The sequence below is a fragment of the Dreissena polymorpha genome, chromosome 11, assembly GCF_020536995.1.
Source record: "Dreissena polymorpha isolate Duluth1 chromosome 11, UMN_Dpol_1.0, whole genome shotgun sequence".
Classification (NCBI taxonomy): domain Eukaryota; kingdom Metazoa; phylum Mollusca; class Bivalvia; order Myida; family Dreissenidae; genus Dreissena; species Dreissena polymorpha.
In genome coordinates, this window is record NC_068365.1 from 5,016,204 (window position 1) to 5,041,220 (window position 25,017).

The following is a 25,017-nucleotide window of genomic DNA, read 5'->3' on the forward strand; positions in this document are numbered from 1 at the left end:
TGTTCGACGGACTTTTACCCTAAACCTTATCAGCGAGTGAAATAAACATATGTGTATTTCATTTTTAATATACTCAAAAAATAGTGCAAAGCGCACAAAATATATGGTGTACATATTTGTTGAACAGATTTGCCAGACGCATTCAGTTAATTTAATACTCCAAACGAAAGATTAACAGTATATGAAATATGAAAGCTTAAACATAACGAAACGAATAAAAAACAGCCCTTCATTAATAAAATTTGGATGCGGGGCAAATGGACCATTAAAGTACAATAAAATCATAATAATATCTTTATTTCATTAACGATTGTTAGACGCGGCACATCCGACATACATATGATCAATTTGTAATGGCCAAAAGTCGAAATAATCACCACATGGCAGGCCATGTGAATTTGCAAAGTTTATAACCGAAATTAGCGTAGTTTATAAACAAACAAAAGTACATGCATGGCGACGAATAACACTGTGGTATGCAATGAGTTGTGTGGATTTTTAATACGTTTTAAAACTGTTATGGCTTTAATTTATTAACAGTACAATGGACAATATTAATACACACCGGTAAATGAGCAGATTCAAAATACATGCGCATGCGTACTGATTCAGCAGTGATAGTTAAGATTTGTGCGATTCTTGATTGTTTGTGTGTGTTTTTTTTATTCCACTTAAGTATGAACATATAGTGGTCAATGCACTGACTCACTTGAACGTCATTTTATAATATCGCTCATAAAGATACGAGGATGTTCTTAATGCCGCACCGACAGAATTCGGTTCTGCTGGCGGGGCGTGGCCACCAGATGCTTTGTTGTCCGGATTGCTGATGCCGGTAAGGTTAGATTCTTGAATCACCTCAATGTTGCAGTATTCACCTTAATTAGATGATTACAAACAATAAGTGTTATATTGCCCACATGTATATATTTCACATCTCAAATGTTTTCTTGATAATTAAACGAATTCTTACTCCACGACATATACGTTTTAACCTCAAACAAATTGCAACAGAAATAAGATCAATATCATCATTTAGCCCATGAATAAGTTCATAGGGACGCGGACAACAACAACGAGCGAGGCATGGTATTGTAATGCGCATGGGGAGGTGAGAGGGTTAGGGAAGGGGTTAGGGTTAGGGGTCGGGTTTGGTTCAGGGTTAGCCTTAACCCTAACCCTAACACGACCCCTAACCCTAACCCAACCATAACCCAGGTTATCTCCCGTATACCATTCCTCGCTCGTTTTCGTTGTCCTCTTCCCAAGTTCATATTACAAATGACATGACAATTCGCAACCGTTAAAGATATATATATAAACAAGCTGAGGTTGCATATTTTAGAATAAGTAATTCCTTAAGGTAGCAAATAACAGACCATGTTCATTTGAAATACAAGCGTGCATTGCATAACATTTTGGATGGAGGGTGTCGGGATGGGGGGGGGGAAATTTAGAGAACTTATGGTGAAGAAAAGCTGGTCAGTTCCCTTAAAAAACTTCCAAACCAATGTATACTCAGTTTCAATACATATTACAGTATTGATGGTTACATAATATGGAAAAAATAATATGAAATATATCTTCCTTATACATTTTGAAGACAATTCATAAACTATTACATACGCCATTACCTGTCTATATTATGATAATATGTATTGCATCGCCTTGTAGTTAGAAGAAGGTACAAATTTGATCGAGAAAGAAATTAAGCCATACCATTGCCTGTATCAGTTTAGCAGAAAAATTACGTATTTCTCACATACCGTACAATTGTCTGACCCTCTGATCCGTGATGTTGTGTGGCGGTCCTGAAAAACACGGTCTTGCAGTCGTAATAAGTGTATAACAACAGAGATATGCAATCAGGCCAACAGATAAACATATCATTGAAAATACAAATTCTTACCTTAAATAGTATACTGATAAACGGTTTTAAGTCATCATCATACTAATACAAAGTCCATATTATAACAACAAAGGGCTGGAAAGGTAGGTGAGAAACAATCCAACTCCACTGAACAAAAGTGGCTGGTCCCAAATACAATACATGTACTGTGTTAAATAATTTGGGTTTGCATATAAAATGGCATTAAACTTGCATCGATAATTGACATTTTCGTACAGATGTCGTATGATAAAATGACATCACCAATCGATATAAACAAGCAATGATCAATGCGCCATGTGATAGATGTAAGGCATAAAACCACGTGGTCTTAATATTAGCAATACTTTGACAGTTGAACTCTTTGCTGTAAGAAATGCATGTGCACTTTTCGTTTCTAACATAAAAGCAATTTAATTATGGAGCATATGTTTGTATGGTTATTTACTATATCATATGAGTGTCTGAAAAATTGGGGTTTATTTTATTTGCGACCAAGCTGAAAGTTGAACATTTAATGTTCATTGGCATTGGAAAATCGTAAGGGACGTTGAAAGTTCACTGCGTACCTGGCCAGACGGCGGGGTCATAGTCAATGATCATGAGGTAATACTGCCCATCCTTCTTCAGAAACGACAGAAGCAGGTCGCGGTACCTATGAACGAGAACATCCTCTGATTTGAAACACGTGCATGTTAAGCGTTCAAGTCAACAATTATATTCGCTAACCAGTCACAAGTCGCGACGTTGTTTCATATGCATGTAGTTGTTTTACGTATGTGCGTTAATTGAGGTTGTTTTTAATGTGAGTGTCTCTGCGTTTCTATTGGTAATGTCCTTTACAAGATTGGCATCCGTGGACTTGCCAAATGAGCATAAATATTTTAATTTATGTAAAATCTATAAGACTGATACAATTGGCATTAAAATGTGTTAAATCCGTTTAGTTGTTGCGGAAGAATCCACATGGACAAAACAAACACAATCCGCCTTGTAAAACTGCTCGTAAAATGCCGAAAGAGGTCCGAAACGGAGGCACGTCACAGCGAAATATAAAACTTTTATGTTTCTGATAATACAATCATCACCTTTCCTGATCCACCACGTTGATGGCCACGATGGACTTGGAATCCCAGACCCGGTCAAACTCGCCCAAGCGATCTCTAAAAATATACAATTAATTCATGTATTACTATTGTTGTACAGTTTTATTGACATAAAAAACCAAAAACTAACTTACATAATGATCTTAGGTGTGTAAGATTTAGTAGCGTTCAGGCGTGGCATCACTAGAATCGCAATATATATATATCATTTCAAATCGATACAATGCTTTATTATATACCTGCTTTATGTTCCCAAAAAAATACAAGTTGTATCAATTGGTAAAATATCACTGCACAGAAATAATTCCCGTATTATGCTACTCGCTAGTTTTCCAATTCCGTATTACCATACTAGCCGGACTACTTTAAATGACGTAACTTTGAATGCAGAAAGTTATAAGAGCATTCTTGGTTAATTATGAACGCTTAAACTCATTGTTGTAACTTAAATGATTTAAAGTTGTATATAATAAAAGGAATATTACGCAAGTCAATTCTTACAAGTGTTTGAATCAGTCTCGTGGCTTGCGCTATTTCGTATTACACTCGAGGCTCCGCCTCTCGTGAGATTCGTCATCACACAAGCCACTCGACTGATACAAACACATGAAACAATTGAAAAGCGTAATATTCGGTATATATTGAATGGTAAATCGTTAGCTGTAAAAGCTGTTTAATATTCTGCAATACACGCACTTCAACGTGAATAAAGTGAGGCGGAAAATAAATGTTGATTATTTCCAACAGTATGCCCGAAGGTTGTTATAAAGTTTCTGGTATGAAACAAATATAATTATTTTAGACACGTCGTGCGAAAAAACATTAGAGTCGCGTTCTGAGAAAACTGGGCTGAATGTATGTGCGTAGTGTTATCCCAGATTAGCCTGTGAAGTCTGCACAGGCTTATCAGGGACGACACTTTCCGCTTTAATGGTATTTTTCGTTTAAAGAAAGTCTCTTCTACACGAAAATGCAGTTAAGGCGGAAAGTGTCGTCCAGGCTAATCTGGGACGACACTTTACGCACATGCATTAAACCCAGTTTTCTGAGAACGCGTCTCAGTATTGCTCTTACTTGGTCAAATCAAACAGATCTCCGACATACACTTGCAGCCGTCCGTCCGTGCTCTGTGAATAAAAGAGACAACTCTGAACTGGGGCATCTACCATTACCTTGTAACTCAGCTTATTTATTTCAAATTAATACATGTAACCAAGGTGGAGGTCAACCCACGTCAAAGCAAGGTTAAACTTGGAAACTCATGGGCTGACCATAAATACATTTCCCTTCGTTTCTACAATGAAAGTCCACTTCTAGAAAATGAATTACTCCATGGATTCGTTGCAGGTAGACAATATTAAGCTATTATTTTACAAAATTGAAAGTTAATTCTTCAAGGCATAGACAACAGAATAACCCAGGCTCGTTCACAAACGTATACACCTTTGCGATGTATTCAATGATTGCCAAATTGTTCTTTAAGGAGAAACACATGCTTTGCAAGCTCCGCCCCACTATACTTTTACCTTGAGTGTACATACCTTGTACAGCCGCCCCACTCCCTCTACGTACTGCACTTGAACGTCAAGCTTGATCTTGAGAACAGTTCCTGGACCGCCTGCTCTGCTATCTCCGCGCCAACGACGGTGTGACCCCGATTATACATCCTAGAATAATGATGATGCATGCACTATATAAATAGCTGAAAGCAGTCACATTTACAAATGTTCATACGCCAACAGAACTAAAATTAGTTGTGTATTGTGATGCTAAGGCATGTAAACACTGGCCCCACCTCTTTGCGGAGGCCAATGCAGTTTTGAGCCTTTGCACACGAAGCTCAGGACAGGAATTTAATCTAAAACATAAATAACTTCGCAGAACGTCAATCCAATCATCAACAGAACAATTCTCCTACCAGATCAGATCCAGTTATTTGCCACACAGTGGCGCAAACACGGACTTCGCCCCGCCCTCGAACATCATGTCTCCGTGCGTGTCAAACAAGGGATCATGGGCACCTTGGTGAAAGGCGGTGTCTCCAACCCCCCATCTACAGGAAATATGGAATTGCCGGTTATGGTTCAATAATAAATGCATACTCACCTAGCTGTAGAAATTTAGAGATGTCTTAAAAACGCAAAACTACAGAAGTTTGTTTGAACAACATATATTTGTATTACTATACAGACCGCGCTTTCGTAAGTTTCTGTTTAAAAATACAAGAAAGTTCACTTCACATGACGATACATGTTTTTCAACAATGAGATGTTAGAAGAAAATCTACAATGCATACATACAAAATGGTGGCGCTCTCATGACGTCATTGTGAAAGAAGACTGACATGGTGCCTTCTTTTGCGCTGTCAGTTCAATTTGAATGGTGTATTTATTTCAATTAACGCATTATAAAGTTAAGTAATTTTCAACGCCCTTTAACCAAATTTTACCATCGGTACAACCAACGCACATTTAAAAACCACATGTTGTCGGTTCTTTCTTCCGTTCTGTCTCTAGAGGCGAAATAGTCATTCTCAACATGCATGTTATGAGAAAATAGAAATATAGTAAAAACAGAAAACAAAAACAGAAACGAAAGCATCAGTCAATTATTGAACAACAACGTTGTAAAGAATAGGCTGTGTTCGCAACAGAAGTGTATTACAAAACTGACAATCAAGTCCTAAAAACATTATTACTCTATGGTTTCACAAGAGTGGCTCTACAATCATTAAACATGAAATCCACCGTAGCCCCAGATAGTACTCACATCTTTCGCTACTCGCTAGTTTTCCAATTCCGTATAACCATACTAGCCGGACTACTTTTAATGACGTAACTTTGAATGCAGAAAATTATAAGTGCATTCTTGGTTAATTATGAACGCTTAAACTCATTTTTGTAACTTAAATGATTCAAAGTTGTATATAATAATAATAGGAATATTACGTAAGTCAATTGTTACAAGTGTTTGTATCAGTCTCGTGGCTTGCGCTATTTCGTATCACACTCGAGGCTCCGCCTCTTGTGACATTCGTCATCACACAAGCCACTCGACTGATACAAACACATGGAACAATTGAACAGCGTAATATTCCGTATATATTGAATGGTATATCGTAAGCTGTAAAATCTGTACAAATATTCTGCAATACACGCACTTCAACGTGAATAAAGTGAGGAGGAAAATCAACGTTGATAATTTCTAACAGTGTGCCCGAAGGTTGTGATAAAGTTTCTAGTTTGAAACAAATAGATTTTTTTTTAGGCACGTCGTGTGAAAAACATTAGAGTCGCGTTCTGCATTTTCGTGAAAAAGGGACTTCCTTTTAACGAAAAATACCATTAAAGCGGAAAGTGTCGTCCCTGATTAGCCTACGCAAATGCACATTCATTAAACCCAGTTTTCTCAGAACGCGTCTCAGTATTGCTCTTACTTGGTCAAATCAAACAGATCTCCGACATACACTTGCAGCCGTCCGTCCGTGCTCTGTGAATACAAGAGACAACTCTGAACTGGGGCATCTACCATTACCTTGTAACTCAGCTTATTTATTTCAAATTAATACATGTAACCAAGGTGGAGGTCAACCCACGTAAAAGCAAGGTTATACTTAGAAACTTATAGGCTGACCATAAATACACGTCGCTTTGTTTCTACAATATAAGTCCATTTCTGGGTAATTAATTACTACATGGGTTCATTGCAAGTTAACAATACATGTATTAGGCCATTGTTTTACAAAAAATTAAAGTTAATTCTTCGAGGCTTAAAAAACAGAATAACCCAGGCTCTTAAAAAACGTATACATGTTTGACATGTATTCAATGATTGCAATATTGTTCGCCATGAAGAAATACCCGCCCCCACTACACGTTGTCATTGAATGCGCATACCTTGTACAGAGGCCCAACTCCCTCTACGTGCTGCACGTGAACATCAAGCTTGTTCTCAGAGAACAGTTCCTGGACCGCCTGCTCTGCTATCTCCGCGCCAACCACGGTGTGACCCCGATTATACATCCTAAAATAATGATACATGCACTATATAAATAGCAGCCACGTTGACAAATGTTCGTACACCAACAGAACTAAAATTATTTGGGTAGTGTGATGCTAAGGCATATAAACACTGGCTCCACCTCTTTTCGGAGGCCAAAGTAGATTTGAGCCTTTTCACACAGAGCTCAGAACAGCAAATTAATCTAAAACATAAATAACTTCGCAGAACGTTAATCCAATCATCAACAGAACATTAGGCGCGTCTCCTACCAGATCAGATCAAACGATTTGCCACACAGTGGCGCAAACACGGACTTCGCCCCGCCCTCGAACATCATAACTCCGTGCGTGTCAAACAAGGGATCATGGGCACCTTGGTGAAAGGCGGTGTCTCCAACCTCCCATCTGCAGGGAATATGGCATTGTCGGTTATTGTTCAATAGTCAATACACATGCAGTAAATTTGAAAATGTATGTTATTGTTCAATAGTAAATGCATACTCGTCCAGCTGTAGAAATTTAGAGAGGTCTTAAAAACGCAAAACTACAGAAGTTTGTTAGAACAACATATATTTGTATTATTATACTGCCTGCGCTTTCTTAAGTTTCTGTTTGAAAATTCAAGAAAGTTCACTTCACATGACGATACATGTTTTTCAACAATGAGATGGTAGGAGAAAATCTACAATGCATACATACAAAATGGTGGCGCTCTCATGAAGTCATTTTGAAATATGATTGACATGGTGCATTCGTTTGCGCTTTTTGTTCAATTCGAATTGTGTATTTATTTCGATTACGCGCAACATAAAGTTTAGTAATTTTCAACGTCCTTTAACAAAATTTAACCATCGGTACATACGACGCACATTTAATGACTACACGGTGTCTGTATTATCTTCCGTCCTCTCCCTACAGGCGAAATAGTCATCCTCGACATGTATGTTATAAGAAAATAGCAATTTAGTAAAAACAAAAAACAGAAACGAAAGCATAAGTCAGTTAATGAACTACAACGTTGTAAAGAATAGGCTGTGTTCGCAACAGAACTCTTTTGTAAGTGACTATGAAATCCTTTAACATTATTACTCTATAGTATCACAACAGTTACTATAAAATCCTTAAACAATCCACTGTTGCCCCAGCTTATACTCGCCTCTTGACCCATTCCGAGTTGTTAAGCACGCCCGCATCCAGGTCTGTTTCGGCATTTTTGGCTGACATCTTAACACTCCAGAAGCTGTTCAACAATTGACTTAAATGGAATGAAGTTCCCGGATGTGATCCAAGAGTTAGCTGAAGATGACGTCGACGAAACGAAATGTATGTGATAAACAAGTGGTACAACAGGGGTTTTTTTGGCCCGATTTTATAGCCGAAATTTGGCTATGTTCCCAATCCCAAAAAATATACTTTTTTCCCAAAATGTGGCAAAAAATTCCCAATTTTCAAAAAAAAAAATTTTTTTTTTTTTTTTTTTTTTTTAAGAAGTGTCTAATGCGTATTTTATCTCAATTATAGTTCAATTACATCTAACAAAGTATTGTATGATTTTGTTCTTTAAATTTGATTGATTATAAAAAGTTATATCAAATTTAGTATTTCCCTTATCAGTGGACTTTTCGTTTGGAATAAAAAGGCTAATGAATTTATTTTCCCAATTTCATGAAAATGCCGATAAAATTCCCAATTCCAAAGCCATGGGCTATCGTCCCAAAAAGTGGGGAAAAAAAACCTGTACAATAATAGTATAATCATATAGATTGATGCCGATAATGCTGTCGTATACTTTCTTTCTACTTAATCATTATTGTATGAGTTTAATGTCCACAAACAGGAAGACAAATTAAGAAAGTGCAATAGACACACGTCACTCACGGCAACAGTGCTATTCAAAGCTGCTCGCAGGCGAAAATTGGACGCACTTGGGACGCGCTAGGTAAGCAGAGTAACTTTAGAGATGAAGTCATAGCATAGACAACATGAAGACACGCAATTAACGCAGAGCCTGTCAATGAAACACAAATTTCCAAGAGGTCGATTAACTGCCTCAGTCTATATATATCTCTGGCTACGCCACTGGAGCATTTACTCACATAAGTCTGGAACTTGAGATAAAGTATTCACGTTTGGCGTAAACAAACAATTAAACTAATCAAAGCATTTTTGGTACGAGAGACGTAACAAGTGAGTACGAGATTGAACATTTCCAACATGAATGACACTATACGCGTTAATCCACTTCACTTTAAGTGTGTACTGCATACATTTGTATCAGGGACCTATACATGTACATGTATAGGTCCCTGATTTGTATGTAGTACTTATGGTTAAAACGTATATAACTGCCTAACCCTGTAGCGGCAGACGATTTATTGCATAAATCTATCTTACGGAGGACTCCGGAAATAGTCGATGTATGACGATTGACACATCCTTAGACAAAGCTATGTAAATATATAGACGTCTATATGAAACAAGATAAACGCAACTCGGTTAAATATGCCTCTTATAATTCGTCAAATATATAACACAATTACGTGACTGTTGATTTAATGCTTTGCAGCGTGTATTTATGATCAAAACAATGTAATTCGTGCGTAAATGAACATACCTGATACTGGCTCGTAACCCTAGGTCAAGATTGAGAACTTTAGCGGCAACTTGTAAAACAAGGTAGATAACTTCTCTTAATCGATACCTGTAGATCGTACAAACGTAACTTATTAGTTAAAGGGATCTTTTCACGCTTTGGTAAATGGACAAAATTGAAAAAAGTTGTTTAAGATTCGTAAGTTTTCGTTTTAGTTATGATATTTGTGAGGAAACAGTAATACTGAACATTAACCATGCTCTAATATAGCCATTATATGCATCTTTTGACGATTTTAAAACCTAAAAATTATAAAGCGTTGCAACGCGAAACGATTGAATAATTTGGAGAGTTCTGTTTTTGTCGTTAAATTTTGTGAAACTACGAAGATTGCTTATATAAGGTATAAAATACGTCAAGAACGTGTACTAGGCGGAATAGCTCAGTAGGCTAAAGCGTTTTTACTTCAGGACTCTGGCAGGACTCCAGGGGTCACTGGTTTGAAACCTGCTCCGGGCAATGTTCTTTTCCTTTTTTAAATTTTTTTCTTGATTTTTTTACTGGAGCTTTTACGATACAATGTTTACATTTATCAATATAAAGCATTTAATGAATAAGTTAAAAAAAAAAAAGCCAAAATCTGTGAAAGGGCCCCTTTAAATGTACACCTATTGTATATGGTTTGACTTTTCAACAACGAATATTGACAAAAATACACAGTTTGAAAAAATAACTCTCGTATAGGTATTATATATACACAAGGTATGAAACGCACTATAACAATAAGTCGCCTTCTTTCTCTATATTGGCTGCGTTTTTCTTCTGTTTCTATATTGACTGCGTTTTCCTTCTTTGTCTATATTGCCTGCGTTTACCAACGATATCTATATTGACTGCAACGATGTCTATATTGGCTGCGTTTTATGGCCCGATAACGCAGCCTGCAATTTGCAGTCTGCGCTAAATGCCGCGTTTTATACTGACCCTCAATTAAATAAAAACACTTGAACTCATGAACCCTGTTGTTTATCATTCATATGATTAAGATCGATACCCGTGAGCACCGGTTTTGTATTTTTACTGGTAACTGCTTGCTGCCGAGAATTACGCTTTTATTGTACTGCTAAAGCCAATAACTTTTAAACTGAAACTGAAAGCTACGACGGAATAAAAGTTTGAAACCTGGAATACTGATCAGTTTACAAACTTACGGTTACCCCCCCCCCCCCCCCCCCCCAAATGCAATCTCTATATAACGACTGTGTTCGTCCTTTCATGATAATGTCATTGTACGTTAATTCGTTTTTTTCTGGCTATAAAAAAATTCCTCTGGCTATGACATTTTTGAAGTTTCATAGCCACATTGGCTATGAAGACAAAAAAGTGAGTTTTGCAGACTGCGCATGATTAGTGTATGGCGGGTTTGTAAAGTATTGGGCATTTTGTTCATGATGACACCAATGTGCAAAGTAAATGCACATACATTGACAAAAACAAAATATGTTGTTAACAATACCTTAACGTAACTTAAAATCCCATAAGTATACTAAAGCGTTAACTACACGGGAATTCTGACAGATTTAAGACAACAATATTACTAACGTTATTTAATACATTGAACGATGATTTTTAATAACAAACAACAACAATATATGTAAATGAATTGTATAAATACTAGTCATTTTAATTGTACATGTATACATAATATGATTTATGAGAATAATATGAAGCTTCAATTATCATTACTGTTTTCAGTACATAGAAACAGCAACAAATGCAAACGATATGAATAATAAATACAATAAATACTGCAATATTCACTGTGAAGAAATTGCCTGATAACCCTGTATTTTCATGTGTTTACACACATACTATTTGTATTTAATATACATTAAATAGCATAATAACTTCGCATAAAATTGCAAGATGAAAATATAAAAGATCGCAAACTATGTACTTTAATATAATGATGTACACCATTTTAACAATTTTGGCCTAAAAGTATAACAAGACACCACATCTGACTTGTATAAAAACTAGAGATTAGTTTTCCGAATCATAGAAAAACAGAATGGTTCAATACATTAACTTAAATGGCACACATTCACATTTTTTACTTTATCTAATAATCTTGAATGTGCTCCTTATTACTTTAATGAGTCAATATACAGAAACTTTGGAAAATGAATGTGTGTATTATTATATATATTCACCGGTTATATGTAACAAATGTTGCTGTTGTCTAGTTGATTTAGTGTCCGCCTAGCTACAAGGAGGTGATGGGTTCAAACCCAAATGTGGGACCGCTCCTTAAATCTCCTCCAGATACAAAGTACTGGTTCCACCCATGAAACAGACACGAGTACATTAGACAAGAAATAATATTAAGTCTTTAATTCATTGTATCTGACACCAATAGCAAACACAGACAAAATAGTTGACCTCAATCACAGTGGCCTCTTTATGCAACACACAGAATAGAAGCATTTGTCTTATTCTTGACATAGCATACTTTAATAAATTAAATGTTCATACACAAACATTGAATAATCATGATGTATGAAACTAAATGCACGCATCTTTCTTTATAATTGCTAACACAACATTCTGTCGATTGAAATAAGCTTATATGTTTTATTTTAATTGTTAATTTTCAAACTAAATTGCATAAAAGCAAGCTGACAGGTCATCCCACAAATATTAAACCAGCCTATTGGTTGATAAATAACCAGAACATAAGAAAGAGCAAAGACCACAGTCTACTAGGAACACCATACTTCTATGCAATTCATTAAAATACACATCAAACAACAAAACTATGAGTATTTTCGACTGTTCATTCTTGTATTTTCCATTTTCAAATTATTCATAGTTCAGCACCAAAACTGTTGTATTGCAGTTCAACAACGTGAAAACCAACACAGCACTAATCTTTCACCTTCATGTTGACCTAAACCCATGACAAACAATGGTAAGTTTGTAACTTCCACTTAATTTGGTCAGTCAAGAAACCAAATAAGTTGACAGATGCTGACTAGTGGGAGAGCACTCTTACAATATCTCAGACACATGATGCCCTCCCCTGATGTACCTCTTATGTAGAGTCATCTCCCCTGATGTATCACTACAAACGCATCATTTCCCTTGATAAAACAGTCCTTTCGTCTGATTTATTCTCTGTATAATAATCTTTCATGATATATCCCTGATGTGTCTCCTATGTAGAGAGTCTCCTCCCCTCCTATCTTGCGTCATCCTTGAGTTTGTGCTGCATCAGTTGCAGACATGCTGTTGCATCTTCCAAACTGTCATGGCCGCTGACGTCATCCTGAATGATCTTCTTCAAGTATTCAGCCATGAGGTTCTTGAGAGCTCTCTTGAAGGGCAGACCCATACGATGAGGAAACACTATCGAGGTGTCAACCACTGTGCTGTGGATCAGCTTGAGAGCCAGTAGATCTGACTCAAGGCTGTGCCCCAGCAGGATGGTCTTGTCTGTGAATAGAGACAGCAGAACAGGCTGCACGTCCCTCAGCGAGGTGTGAACATCCTCCAGGTCCTCCTCAGATATACCACTGAACCTGTGACAGAGGGGGACACCAGTGATATACCACTGAACTTGTGACAAAAGGGATATCAGACTGTGAGGGTCATGATACCTGAAGTGCTCACAATTAACACATTTTGCACTGTAAGTTACCGGTTCATATACATATTTTGATGGCTCAGGTAAAACATCTTTGTCGCTCCCATAGTTTGCAAAAGGTCGAATCTTAAAATTATTTCTAAAACAAATATTGATGTCATACCTACGAAAATGATTGAAAGTCTTATTTTAAGCTAAATGGCAAGAAGTTTTCAGTAGCTAGTCAGGGTGTTTTTTACTAAGAAAGTGACGCCGATATTTGCTAGATGCCATAATCTAAAAATAAATGCTGGTCGAGCAGGATTTTCTGCTCGAGCAGAAAAAAATGCTGGTCGAGCAGTAAATTTGCTGCTCGAGCAGCATTTTGCTGGTCGAGCAGCATTTAAATGCTGCTCAAGCAGCATTTTTTTCTGCTCGAGCAGAAGTTAAAGTTTCGACCCCTTTGGTATCCCATAGATATTCGGCGTCTTCCCCTACCAGAATTTTTCCCCTCAAAATTCCATTTCCCCACCAAAAATATCCTTTTTCACCAAAATGTAATATTTTCTCTCATAGAAATGTTTATTTTTCCTTTGAGCATTCGACAATTTACTGGATACCGGTCTTGGGCGAGAAGCGTGTTTCGTCAATTAATTACCGGAAACCAGTCGAATTTTCATCCGGGCTATATGCAAGCCAAGATATAAACGTGAAAACAGAAAAAATGTCTCACAATTGGCATTCTTACACAAACAAAATAAAACATTAGGACTCGGAAGATACTGAACGCATCGATGCATTTTTTAAGAAAGAATCATCGAAAACCGTTATAACCCAGCAGGATTCTGAGGTAATCAACATCGAACATTGTGAAAGTAGACAATCGGCAGCTGCCGATCCTTTCCCCATGTAGATGATCAAGATCGTCAACCCATTCATCATGAAATTGAAATCACAAAATTGACATCGTCCCCCGGCCCCAGTACAGAAATATAGCTGAAAACATTTCCCATTATTAGATCTACACCTGCAACTTTATGAAGGTCTTTGACTTTAATACGTGTTAAATGTGTTTAAGAACAAAAAAGGACAGAGACAAGCCTCTTTTGATGAGTTATAGACATTGAAATGAACAGCTTTTATTTTTTCCCCTAATATGTCTCTTTCGCACTCTTTTTTCCCCTTTCACCCAGCGTCCAGCGTCTTCCCCTTTTTCTAAAAAAACCCCTGCTAGTATTCAAGCCTAAAATTCAGCTATCATTTAAAGAAGATTTCAGTACCTGGTGTTGAGGTCTACAATGCGGTTGTCAGGCATCACCAGGGACTCGTACACAGGTTCCAGATCAGCCCCAACCACAGTGACCCGAGCCAGCTCTACACCCATCGTTGTGTACACCTGGGTCAAGCAGAGAAGTGTAGTGAAATAAGGTCACTTCCAACAGCCTTGCTGTTAGGCTAGCTCTTTAGCGACGTGGTTAAAGTGTCTGACTACCACTCTGGGGGTCGTGGGTTCAATTCCCGGCCTGAGCTCAGTATTTTCACATTAATGGCGACGATGCAAAAAAAGAACTGTGAATGCGGGAATGGGTCTGAGCTGTTTAATGGTTTCAGGGAAGGCCGTGCAGATGCAAGACATGCTGTAGCAGGCGTGTCTGGGCATTGAAACATTAAAAGGGGGAGGAGTGTAGTGAAATAAGGTCACTTCCAACAGCCTTGCTGTTAGGCTAGCTCTTTAGCGACGTGGTTAAAGTGTCTGACTACCATTCTGGGGGTCGTGGGTTCAATTCCCGGCCTGAGCTCAGTATTTTCACATTAGAAAGCAATATGCAAGTTTCAAATCAGCCTCGTTCTGGGAAAACTGGGCTTAATGCATGTGCGTAAAGTGTTGTCCCAGATTAGCCTTAACCCTTTGCATGCTGGGAAATTTGTCGTCTGCTAAAATGTTGTCTGGTGAATTTCTAAAATTAGCATCTTCTTCTATTTTTTCAAAGAATACTATCAGAATAGCAAACAGTTTGGATCCCGATGAGACGCCACGTTCTGTGGCGTCTCATCTGGATCCAAACTGTTTGCAAAGGCCTTCAAAATTCGGTTCCAGCACTGAAAGAGTCAACAGTCCACTTGTATTTTTGTTTTTAGGAAGTCTGTCCTTAGCAAAAATCCGGTTTGGGCGGAAAGTTTTTAAAGAATGACTATATCTAACTCACTAGACCGTTGACGGAAGAAGTAAAACGAGATTACTACAAATGGGTAATTGCATACGCTATCTTTTGTAACGTAAGTTGATTAACTGTTGTCTCTTAAGTGTTTTTATGTATGTAGCAAAATATACATAATATCATCTAACATTCATCAATATAAACTGCGAATTTACATGGTGAACTAATCGTATAATTTAAATGAAAAGCAGTGTCTTTTCGAATTATCTGGAAAGCGAAAGTGCAGGCATTTTTTTAAACAAAACCTTAAGTTCTATGCCTGTTTGCTTATGCCATTTGTTCCAGGTAAATATTAATTTGAAACATATTAAATTCGTCGTGGTAGTAAACGATAAGTGAAAAGTTCAAATATACTTGCCAACACATAGCATTATTAATTCAGACAATCGATTGGATATTGAAATGCAAGACATGTTCCAGCGTTTTATAAACAATAAATAGTTTTATTTATTCGAGGCGAATGCTATTTTTATCATGTTTACTTCATATTCTTAATTCAACTTTATCGAACGATAATGTCATGTATATAAATGTCCATATGCGAGTTCAAACGTGTTTCTTTTTAAATGTCGAACAAATAGCACCCTTGGAAATCCTTGTTTGTATTGAATACATCGAACTTTTATGAGAACAGATGCACAGATTAGAGTTTGTATATTTCGATTAGAAGAATCTCTCCCTTGCTTTTGCGAAATTAGTTTTGATACATCTAACTCAGGCGTTTGTTATATGTGTCCAAGACTTTATTGTCTTGAGCCGTTTGATTAAACACCACTCTATTTCAATGAATAAAGTTTGAACATTCATGTACATTTGTGTATTTTATATTGCTACCGTATATCTCATATGCCATAATAATTAATAGATCGATTTTATTTTATTTTTTGACGTTTTATGCAAGATTATATGAACTGAAACAAAATATGAACGTATAGTATGAGCTTATGTAGTGCCTTCTTAATTGGTATCGCGTCTTTGTCCTTAAAACTTATGTTTGCTTTCAGCTTTCAAAAAGTGCCAGAATGAGGCATCGGGTATACAGTCAGAGACTGGGTGTGGTCATCAACACAGCAGCTTGTACAGTCGTCACTCTCAGGTGAGTCAGAGGCTGGACGCGTTCTTAGAAACAGAACACTGCACAGTAAGCACTCTCTAGAAGGTCAGAGACTGGGTGCGTCCATAGGCACAGAAACCTGACACCCGCACACTCTGTGTCCATATGAGACTGGAAGCGTTCCCAGACACAGCAGCCTGTATAAGCATTACTCTCTTGCAAGTCAGAGACGGGAATCGTTGCCAGAAACAGCAACCTCACACGATCCTCCGAAATGTACGAAAACAAACTCGGCAGACACTTTATCTCGATGCGTAATAAAACTTGTATTGGATGTTCATTTTTGTAATAAAATATGTTTAATTTGAAAAAAAAAAGAGTGAACTGAATTTAAATACTTTAACGGACTGAAGTTAGCTGGAGTTATATAATTTGAAGGAATCTATACTTATCCACAAATTTTAAAAATATTATAGATACGATCGTTTTTAAAAGACGCTTAATTGTTGGGAACAAGCAGACGTTTTTGAAATCGAAAGAGCTCATCGAATGAAGTCACGTGACCCAAACAAATGTACAATACTAGTAAAATTCTTGAAATACGAAATACAAAGACTGTGAACAAATCGTAAACCGGGCAAATACTCTACTTCAGAAAAATCGTGCATTCTCTGTTCAACAGGATTACAGTGAAATAATCCGTCAACAAAGAAAACACCTTGGAGAACGAACGGTCGAAGGGTAACTACGCAGTCATTCGTTACGACAAATTGATAATCAATGACACGGTATACAAATACAGCGACTCAACACAATCAATTATAACTGTCGGTAAACGGAGATCAGGGTTTCGGCCACGTGAATTTCCACGAGATCTTCCATATGACGAACCCGACAACAACATTAACTCAGAGCAGGGATTGGATACCGACCGCGTGATTGTTGACGTAGAAGCACGACGCGTAACACCGAACAGAAACCGACCAATCGCTCACAACACGGACCAAGACGAAGATGACATATTTTCTGACGATTCTGTCATGGACTAGGAAAACGGCCGAGGTCATGCACATGTTGTAAATAGCAATGAAAATCAGTTTAAGTTTAGTTTTGTTAGTTGGAATATTGCTGGTTTGAGTAAACATGCAGATAATGCAGAATTTAAATCTTTTTTAAGGTCATTTAATATAGTTCATTTAAGTGAAACATGGGGTAAACGTATCGGGGAATTTAATACAATTTTGGACTCGTATATTTGTTTCGATCATGTAAGAAATTTAACTTTAAATAGTATTCGAAATAGTGGCGGGGTGTGTGTTTTTGTCAGAAGCCATTTAATGAAACTTAATATTGTGACCCGTATTATGAACTCATTTTCTGACTGTATTGTATTATATCTCAAATGTTCATCTTTATTTAAATCAAATGATATTATCATGTATTTTGCAAACGTTTCACCAGAAGGGCCCCTATATATGACTCACAAAATGATAAGAATGGTATATCGATTGTATTCTCTAATTTAGAAGAGTTAAAACTCCTATACCCAAATGCATCGATATTTTTAGCAGGTGATTTTAATGCAAGAACGAGAGATTTTATAGATTATATACAATATGACAACTTAGATTACATTTTTGGAGAAGTCGATGACGAAGGTAGTTTATTCGACATACCACGAGCAAACAAAGATAAATTTCGTATAAACAATTTTGGCAGATCTCTAGTAAATATTTGCTGTGTTTTTGATACTCATATTTTAAACGGACGATTTCCAGGAGATAAAGATGGTCAATTTACATGTATCTCAAACGATGGAGCTAGTGTGGTTGATTATATGATTGCATCATCTGAATTGTTCGATCATATTAACGATTTTCAAGTGCTTAACCGTGGCGAATCCGATCATTTTCCGATTACATGTGATATGTATATGACGTATATTGATGACATAAATAATGTCAGTAATAACTATCGTATTTTAAAAAGTATAAATGGAGGAGTAAATTTGAACATGTCTTTCTAGATCGCTTAAAAGATTTTTTTGATGAAAACAGCCAAGAATTGATTAACATTATAGATGAAAACATAAATGGAGCTATTGATAAAATTACGTCATTTTATCACGAAGCTGGCGAAGTCATGTCACAGTCTCCGAGGAAGAAAGACGAACAACCGAAATGGTGGGACGAAAATTGTAACTTTCTTAAAATGCAGAAATATAGGTATTTACGGAAAATTCGGCTTTCCAACTCATTAATTGATCTAAGGGAATACAAAAATCGCAGAAACACACTTAACAATTACTGCAATAACAAAATGCGGGAATTCCAAACAGAAAACAGAAGGGATCTTATTAATAACCGCAATAACCCAAATTATTTGTGGACAAAAATTAAACAAGCAAAACAAAAAATATGCACTGACATAAGTATAAGTCCAAATGATTGGCGAAATTATTTCTCTGATTTACTATATGATAATAACGAATCCCGAAATCATTGGGGAAAAGTATTATCTGTCCTATTCATAAATCAGGACCAACAAATATGCCAGAAAACTATCGTGGAATATCACTTACAAATACAATGTATAAAATCTTCACGGGTGTCATTAATAAACGATTGTACGAATGGGCAGAAACCAACAATAAAATTGATGAATCACAGTCAGGTTTTCGAACTGGTTACTCAGCTATCGATAATATATTCTGTCTACAAGCTATAGCTCAAAAATATCTGTCAAAAAAAAGGTAGATTTTATTGTATATACATTGACTTCCGCAAAGCCTTCGATAAAATCAATCATCATGTACTCTTCCAGTCCCTACAAAGAAAAGGCATACATGGAAAATTTTTAAATGTTTTACTTAATATGTATACATCGCTGTATTCATGCGTTAAAATTCAAAATACGCAAATCCAACCCGACGGACACTCTTTGTTGTCACATGTAAGCATAACATAATTTTTTTAATGCAATATTGGAAACAGGCAAGGTGATAAAACCAGTCCAACGATTTTTACATTATTTATCGATGAATTATCTACGATGTTACGAGAGAAATGTGGAAATGGAATATTCATTACTAATGAAATCCACGACATTATATGTTTAATGTTCGCCGATGATGTTGCTAGCTGTGCCGAAACAGCAATTAAATTACAACAGCAATTAAACGTTATAGACGAATTTTGTGCTTTAACTGGAATGGAAATTAATATACAAAAAACAGAAATAATTGTATTTAGGAACGGTGGACCTTTAAGACATTACGAACATTGGAGTTTCCGGGACACGCGAATAAATACTACATCTATTTATAAATACATGGGGTTAATGTTTACACCAAAATTATCTTGGAGCGCTACACATGAAAAACTAAGTGCACAAGCACAAAAAGCAATTTTTTCTATTTACAACTATACAAAATCATTTGGGAATTTCCCGACTAAAGAATTATTTATATTGTTTGATAGTATGATCAAACCAATTCTATGTTATGGATCACAAATATGGTGTTACGAGTATATCGACTCAATTGAAGTTGTACATAACAAATTTTGTAAACGAATTTTGCATGTTAAAAAACCTACTAAAAATGTCTTGTTCATGGTGAATGCGGACGTCTCCCATTATGTGTTACCTACTTTGTCAATTTTATAAAATATTGGTGTACGTTACTAACTATGCCTAATCATAGATACCCTAAACAATGTTATATAATGTTAAAAGGGCTTGATGACTCCGGAAGAAAATGTTGGGCTTCAGAAGTCAAAACAATGCTATTTCGTTATGGATATGGAAATGTATGGATAAGCCAAGAAATTGGTGATGTTAATTTATAAGACACTTTCGCCAACGCATTATTGATTGTTATACTCAAAACTGGCAAAGTGATAAAAATAATTCTTCTCGCTGTCACCATAACATGTATTACAAAACAATGCTAAATACTGAAAGATATCTTACCTTAGAAAACATACCATATAAACATAAAATTGCATTTTCTAAATTTAGACGTTCTAATCACAAATTAAATATTGAGATTGGTAGACAATCAAATATCCCATTTGATGATAGACTATGTTATTTTTGTCTGGATAACAATAATATACGTGTTATTGATTGTGAATTTCATGCATTTTTCTATTGTTTTAAACACAGAGACATCCGTACCCAATATCTTTTTAATTGGTACCATGGGGGATGTTCAATATCTGATTTTTATTCATTAATGGGATCAAATAGTGATGAAATAATCCATAAAGTCGCAAGTTTTGTATACCATCTGTTAAACAACATCAATTCATAACTTTGTATTTATATGTATATCTACATGTGAAACAACATCAATTTGTATGTATTTATTTATTTATCTTAAAATATATAATTAAATATGGATAGAAATAGTTACAAGGCATCTATGTGATTGTATAAAATTTGTGTATATTGTGTATTTTTGGGCCGGTGGTCTGTATTTACTTCAATAAAATTGTTTGAGTTGAGTTGAGTTGAGTTTAGTACGTATCAGTCTCCGCTGTAGACCTTAATACTTTATTCTTTTCCCATCCCAGGAATATCTCCTAGAAATGTCCATTAATCATTATTTGGCCAATAAGTGAATTCAGTGTCTTAATTATTAATTAATAATACAACAATCATGGAAAACCAAGAGTACAAAATGCCATCAAACAATTAACACAATTTTGCACGATGAATAGTTTCTAAAGTGAATCCATAATCATTGGATAACATATATTTTATTTCATATAAAACTAAAACATCGAGGATGAGTAAATCACAGTCTGTTTTTTAGCTCTTAAACAAGAAGTAGTTGTGTCTGTACTAAACCCACCTTTCAACAAAGTTCATACACGCTTTCTTAATTGTAATGAAAAGTATATCATTTGCTGTCATTATGATGAAAGAATAGTGATTACTTGTAATAATAAAAAAGGCATTATGACTCGTCTTTGAGATAAATATATAACTTTACACTTCAATTACCACAAAAATATAACATTCATTGTATAAAATGGGTATGTGCGTGTATTTAAATTACTTATGATACTAAATGTTCAAACATTTCATAAAATAAACAAAATGATCTACAAATAATTAAAACAGAATCATGTATGCATTTATTTGTACCTGTTATATTTATGGTATTATTGGATAGTTAAACGCACAGTTAAACCGTATTTCAAGAGGTATAAAAATCCAATTATAAATTAAGCATAAAATTACGCATCTTAAATTGACTCAGAAATTGTGTTATTTTGTTTTCAGAATCATGTCGAAAGTGTTTCCGTGGAGATCTCTACTATAATGACCCGGCTGGGATACGGCAAGGAAATCAGACGTTGGCGGGTGGAGAAGTACAGAGAGAGTGATAAACTGCTGAATGCAACACCAAGTCATGTCACTAGAATCACAACTGGCAGCAAGGGAGAGGGACTGAATGCAACACCAAGTAATGTCACTAGAATCACAACTGGCAGCAAGGGAGAGGGACTGACCTACTATTTCGAAAGCGACTTTGACTTTTTATTTTCGTTTAACTATGTCCTCTGTGTGGAAGCTGGTATCGATATTCACCACATACAAGGCGACATAGAGGAGTACAGGATGGATACACGCGTTCATGCAGGACACTGCAGACTGTTACAAGAGAGAGAATGACATACATTTTATCCTTTAATTCATTATGCTCTGTGTGATAATGAACATGGAGACTTAATATTATGTAGTAGTTTATTGTAGATTCGTTTTCTGCACTGTTATCTAATGATTCATCAACGGTGTATCATGAAAGGGCGGGACCGTCCATACCGCAGTCAATTCGCGGTCTACTTCACTATGACAATGTAAACGCACTAAGCTGTCACTGTCCCAGCATCTTACAGAAATGGGCTGCCAGACCCCGTCATTGGCCGTCACCAGCCATAGTTCAGATGGTCGTATCATTAGGAGCCTATTTAACCCCTGTAGGATTTAAGGGAAGTGCATGCAAGCACATGGAATGGAGGATCTGCTTTAACACTGGTGAGGCAGAACTTGTAAACAACCTTAACGACACACAAGCAAAAGCTTATGTTATGCCTAAAATGATCCTCAAAGATGTACTGAAGCCAACTAATAAATAAATAACATCGTACGTGTTGAAAAACATCATATTATGGCAAGCTGAAAACAACATGCAGACAAAGTTTCATGCACATAGCTTACTTTACTGGCTGCATGACGGACTTACAAACTTAAGGACTGTTATTGAGAAAAAACATCTTTGCTTTTACATGATTCCAGAGAGGAATTTAATGGCAGCCTGTGGTTAGGATGATGCGCTCCGGCATAAATGGGTAGCATATATCACTGACATGCTTGAGGATGGTTCAAGGGTAATACTTAGATTGAAGAGGATACGGAAGGCTATTGTCGCGTCGCCAGAGCCAATGATGTGGTTCAGCAAGAGAAGGATTGAGCTGGAAATGCTTTTAATGGAATGCGTGAACATAAGTGATGAGAATGGGGAGGTAGATTACTCGTTTATCATCGTAAATGCGATGAAGAGTCGCCTAAAAGATATATTGAGAGAATTGGAACAACGAATCCTCTTAGAGGGTAGTTCTGTAAATGATATACCAGATATTTTCGAAAGATTATTAATGTAATAGTGAACTCAGAATACTTAAGTTACACGTGCATGATGGCTGTATTAATATTCGAATTTCGTCTTTAAAAATGTCTGTCATCAAGGACGCTTTAAAAGTATTTTATTTAAATATATATTCGAATGCTCATTTAAGTTTTCATTGTTGAATATAAAAGGTTGTCCCTGAGACAATGCACGCGTGCGCAAGGAAATAAGCTAAATAACAATATTTCTGACCCTGGTGTGTTCATGTCCTTTCAATTTTGGATTCGACCGCTAATACATTGTATTATTGACTATTGTTCGAGTCACATGTAGAGCATAAGTTTATAATAGCAGACGCATTTGTTTGCACTAAGCAAATGCATCTTCATTTTGTTTTGAACATCATGTGCAAATATCGAAGAGCAAGATCTAAGATCTATCTTGGTACTATTATCTAATCTTATGTATTTTTACGTGCATTTGATATTGGCATTAATTTGCAATATTTGTTACAAATATTATATAAATTTCTTTTTATTACAGAATCAATTGTTTACTTAAGGATGCAATTGTTGTTTTTAACAGTCATTTTGTTATTTATATATGTGTGTGTCTTCTTTAGCTTAATAACATCGTACAAGTCAATAGCTTACCACTTTGCAAAACATATTTATGATAGCAGTTATTTCTGATTAAAAGTAATTATGCTTTCTATCCTTTTAATGCTACAGAATTGTATCTTGAAGTTGTTTATATATAATTATACAACATTATGAAAATATGAACGTGTTTAAGAGTAACAGGGTCACAGTATGGAATCAAATGCTGGCCTTGTTTTATACTCCATTAAGCAGGATAGTTTGATCACAATACAATCACTTGCATTAATACTTTTAATTGAACGTTTTTGAAGTCATTGATATGAAAGATAATTATCATGACATACAAGTTATTTTTATCAATTAGGATTGAAATATATAATATAAATAGATTACTTTATTATAAAATAAATAAGAATATATTTAAAGATTTAATTGGTTCATATCTGCATCCTTAGTGTAAACCCCTTAGCATAATAGATGGTATCTCATTATCAATTTTCGTTCCAAACTTAAAAAGGTATCTATTTTGATACTGCCAGTGTATGTTGCCAAAATGAAAACAAAATGTTCCTTAGTAAAGCATACTCATTTTGTTGAGTGCACATAAACGTTTTAATAAATATCTAACATTTCTTTGCTTCAAAAAAATGTCTCGTGGATAGAATCATTTTTGTCAAAATACATTACTGTACGTAATGAAGTCTGACATTGCTTTAGGCCAGGCAACATCTTATTAGCTGGGTACCATGCTAAACAGAATTGCACGACTTTTCTAGGCGTTATTTAAAATGCCGCCGGAGGCTAGTCGCAACAAAATTTAGATAAAATTGCACCTTCAAATGCTGATGCATTTTTACATTTTGTTAACAATTGTTTTATGTTATTTTTGGAACAAACCTTACAAAAAACATGGGGTACAGCCATGTTGTTTCCGAACGGTCACAACTACATTACACCCATTTAAGAAATGTAAACACTTCCAGCAGCTTTTATAGTTGTTTTTATTTAAAGATAAAAAATGAAATGTACAATAACAGAGTTAAACAATACATTATTTGTTTCACTTGGTATGTAAATAGCTATATTACTTGTGTAGTAGAAACTAATAAAAATGTAAAAACATGTATAAGTTTTGTTGTTAATGTTGGTTTAAGTTTAATCTCTCATTTTCGCGCACCCTCAGCAAAATGAACGCGACACGGTGCGTCTATTAGAACGAATACGGTATGTTTATTGTGGCACAATACAGTACACTATGCTGTGTTATGACGATAACATTGTCGAACAAG

General features: G+C 35.8%; 3 protein-coding genes across 3 annotated transcripts in view; all 3 read right to left on the minus strand.

Moving 5' to 3' along the window:
* The window catches only part of LOC127851179 (melanoma-associated antigen E1-like), a 116,141-nt gene extending 115,749 nt beyond the window's left edge, over nucleotides 1-392 (minus strand). The window contains exon 1 of the mRNA XM_052384805.1: nucleotides 378-392. Coding sequence (XP_052240765.1) covers nucleotides 378-392 — 15 coding nt within the window. The remainder of the gene's footprint in view (nucleotides 1-377) is intronic.
* On the minus strand, nucleotides 282-9,645 carry LOC127850133 (thiopurine S-methyltransferase-like). Its single transcript, XM_052382937.1, has 9 exons — nucleotides 9,610-9,645; nucleotides 8,152-8,235; nucleotides 7,266-7,400; nucleotides 6,891-7,017; nucleotides 4,069-4,121; nucleotides 2,977-3,051; nucleotides 2,458-2,543; nucleotides 1,767-1,811; nucleotides 282-878 (listed from the first exon to the last, which is right to left on the minus strand). Exons 2-9 carry the CDS (start codon nucleotides 8,217-8,219, stop codon nucleotides 706-708), a joined length of 762 nt encoding a protein of 253 aa, XP_052238897.1. The 5' UTR covers nucleotides 8,220-8,235; nucleotides 9,610-9,645; the 3' UTR covers nucleotides 282-705.
* A 1,679-nt stretch (nucleotides 9,646-11,324) lies between these two features.
* LOC127851194 (putative exonuclease GOR) lies at nucleotides 11,325-14,597 on the minus strand. Its single transcript, XM_052384822.1, has 2 exons — nucleotides 14,494-14,597; nucleotides 11,325-13,169 (listed from the first exon to the last, which is right to left on the minus strand). Exons 1-2 carry the CDS (start codon nucleotides 14,595-14,597, stop codon nucleotides 12,830-12,832), a joined length of 444 nt encoding a protein of 147 aa, XP_052240782.1. The 3' UTR covers nucleotides 11,325-12,829.
* Between the last annotated feature and the right edge of the window lie 10,420 nt (nucleotides 14,598-25,017).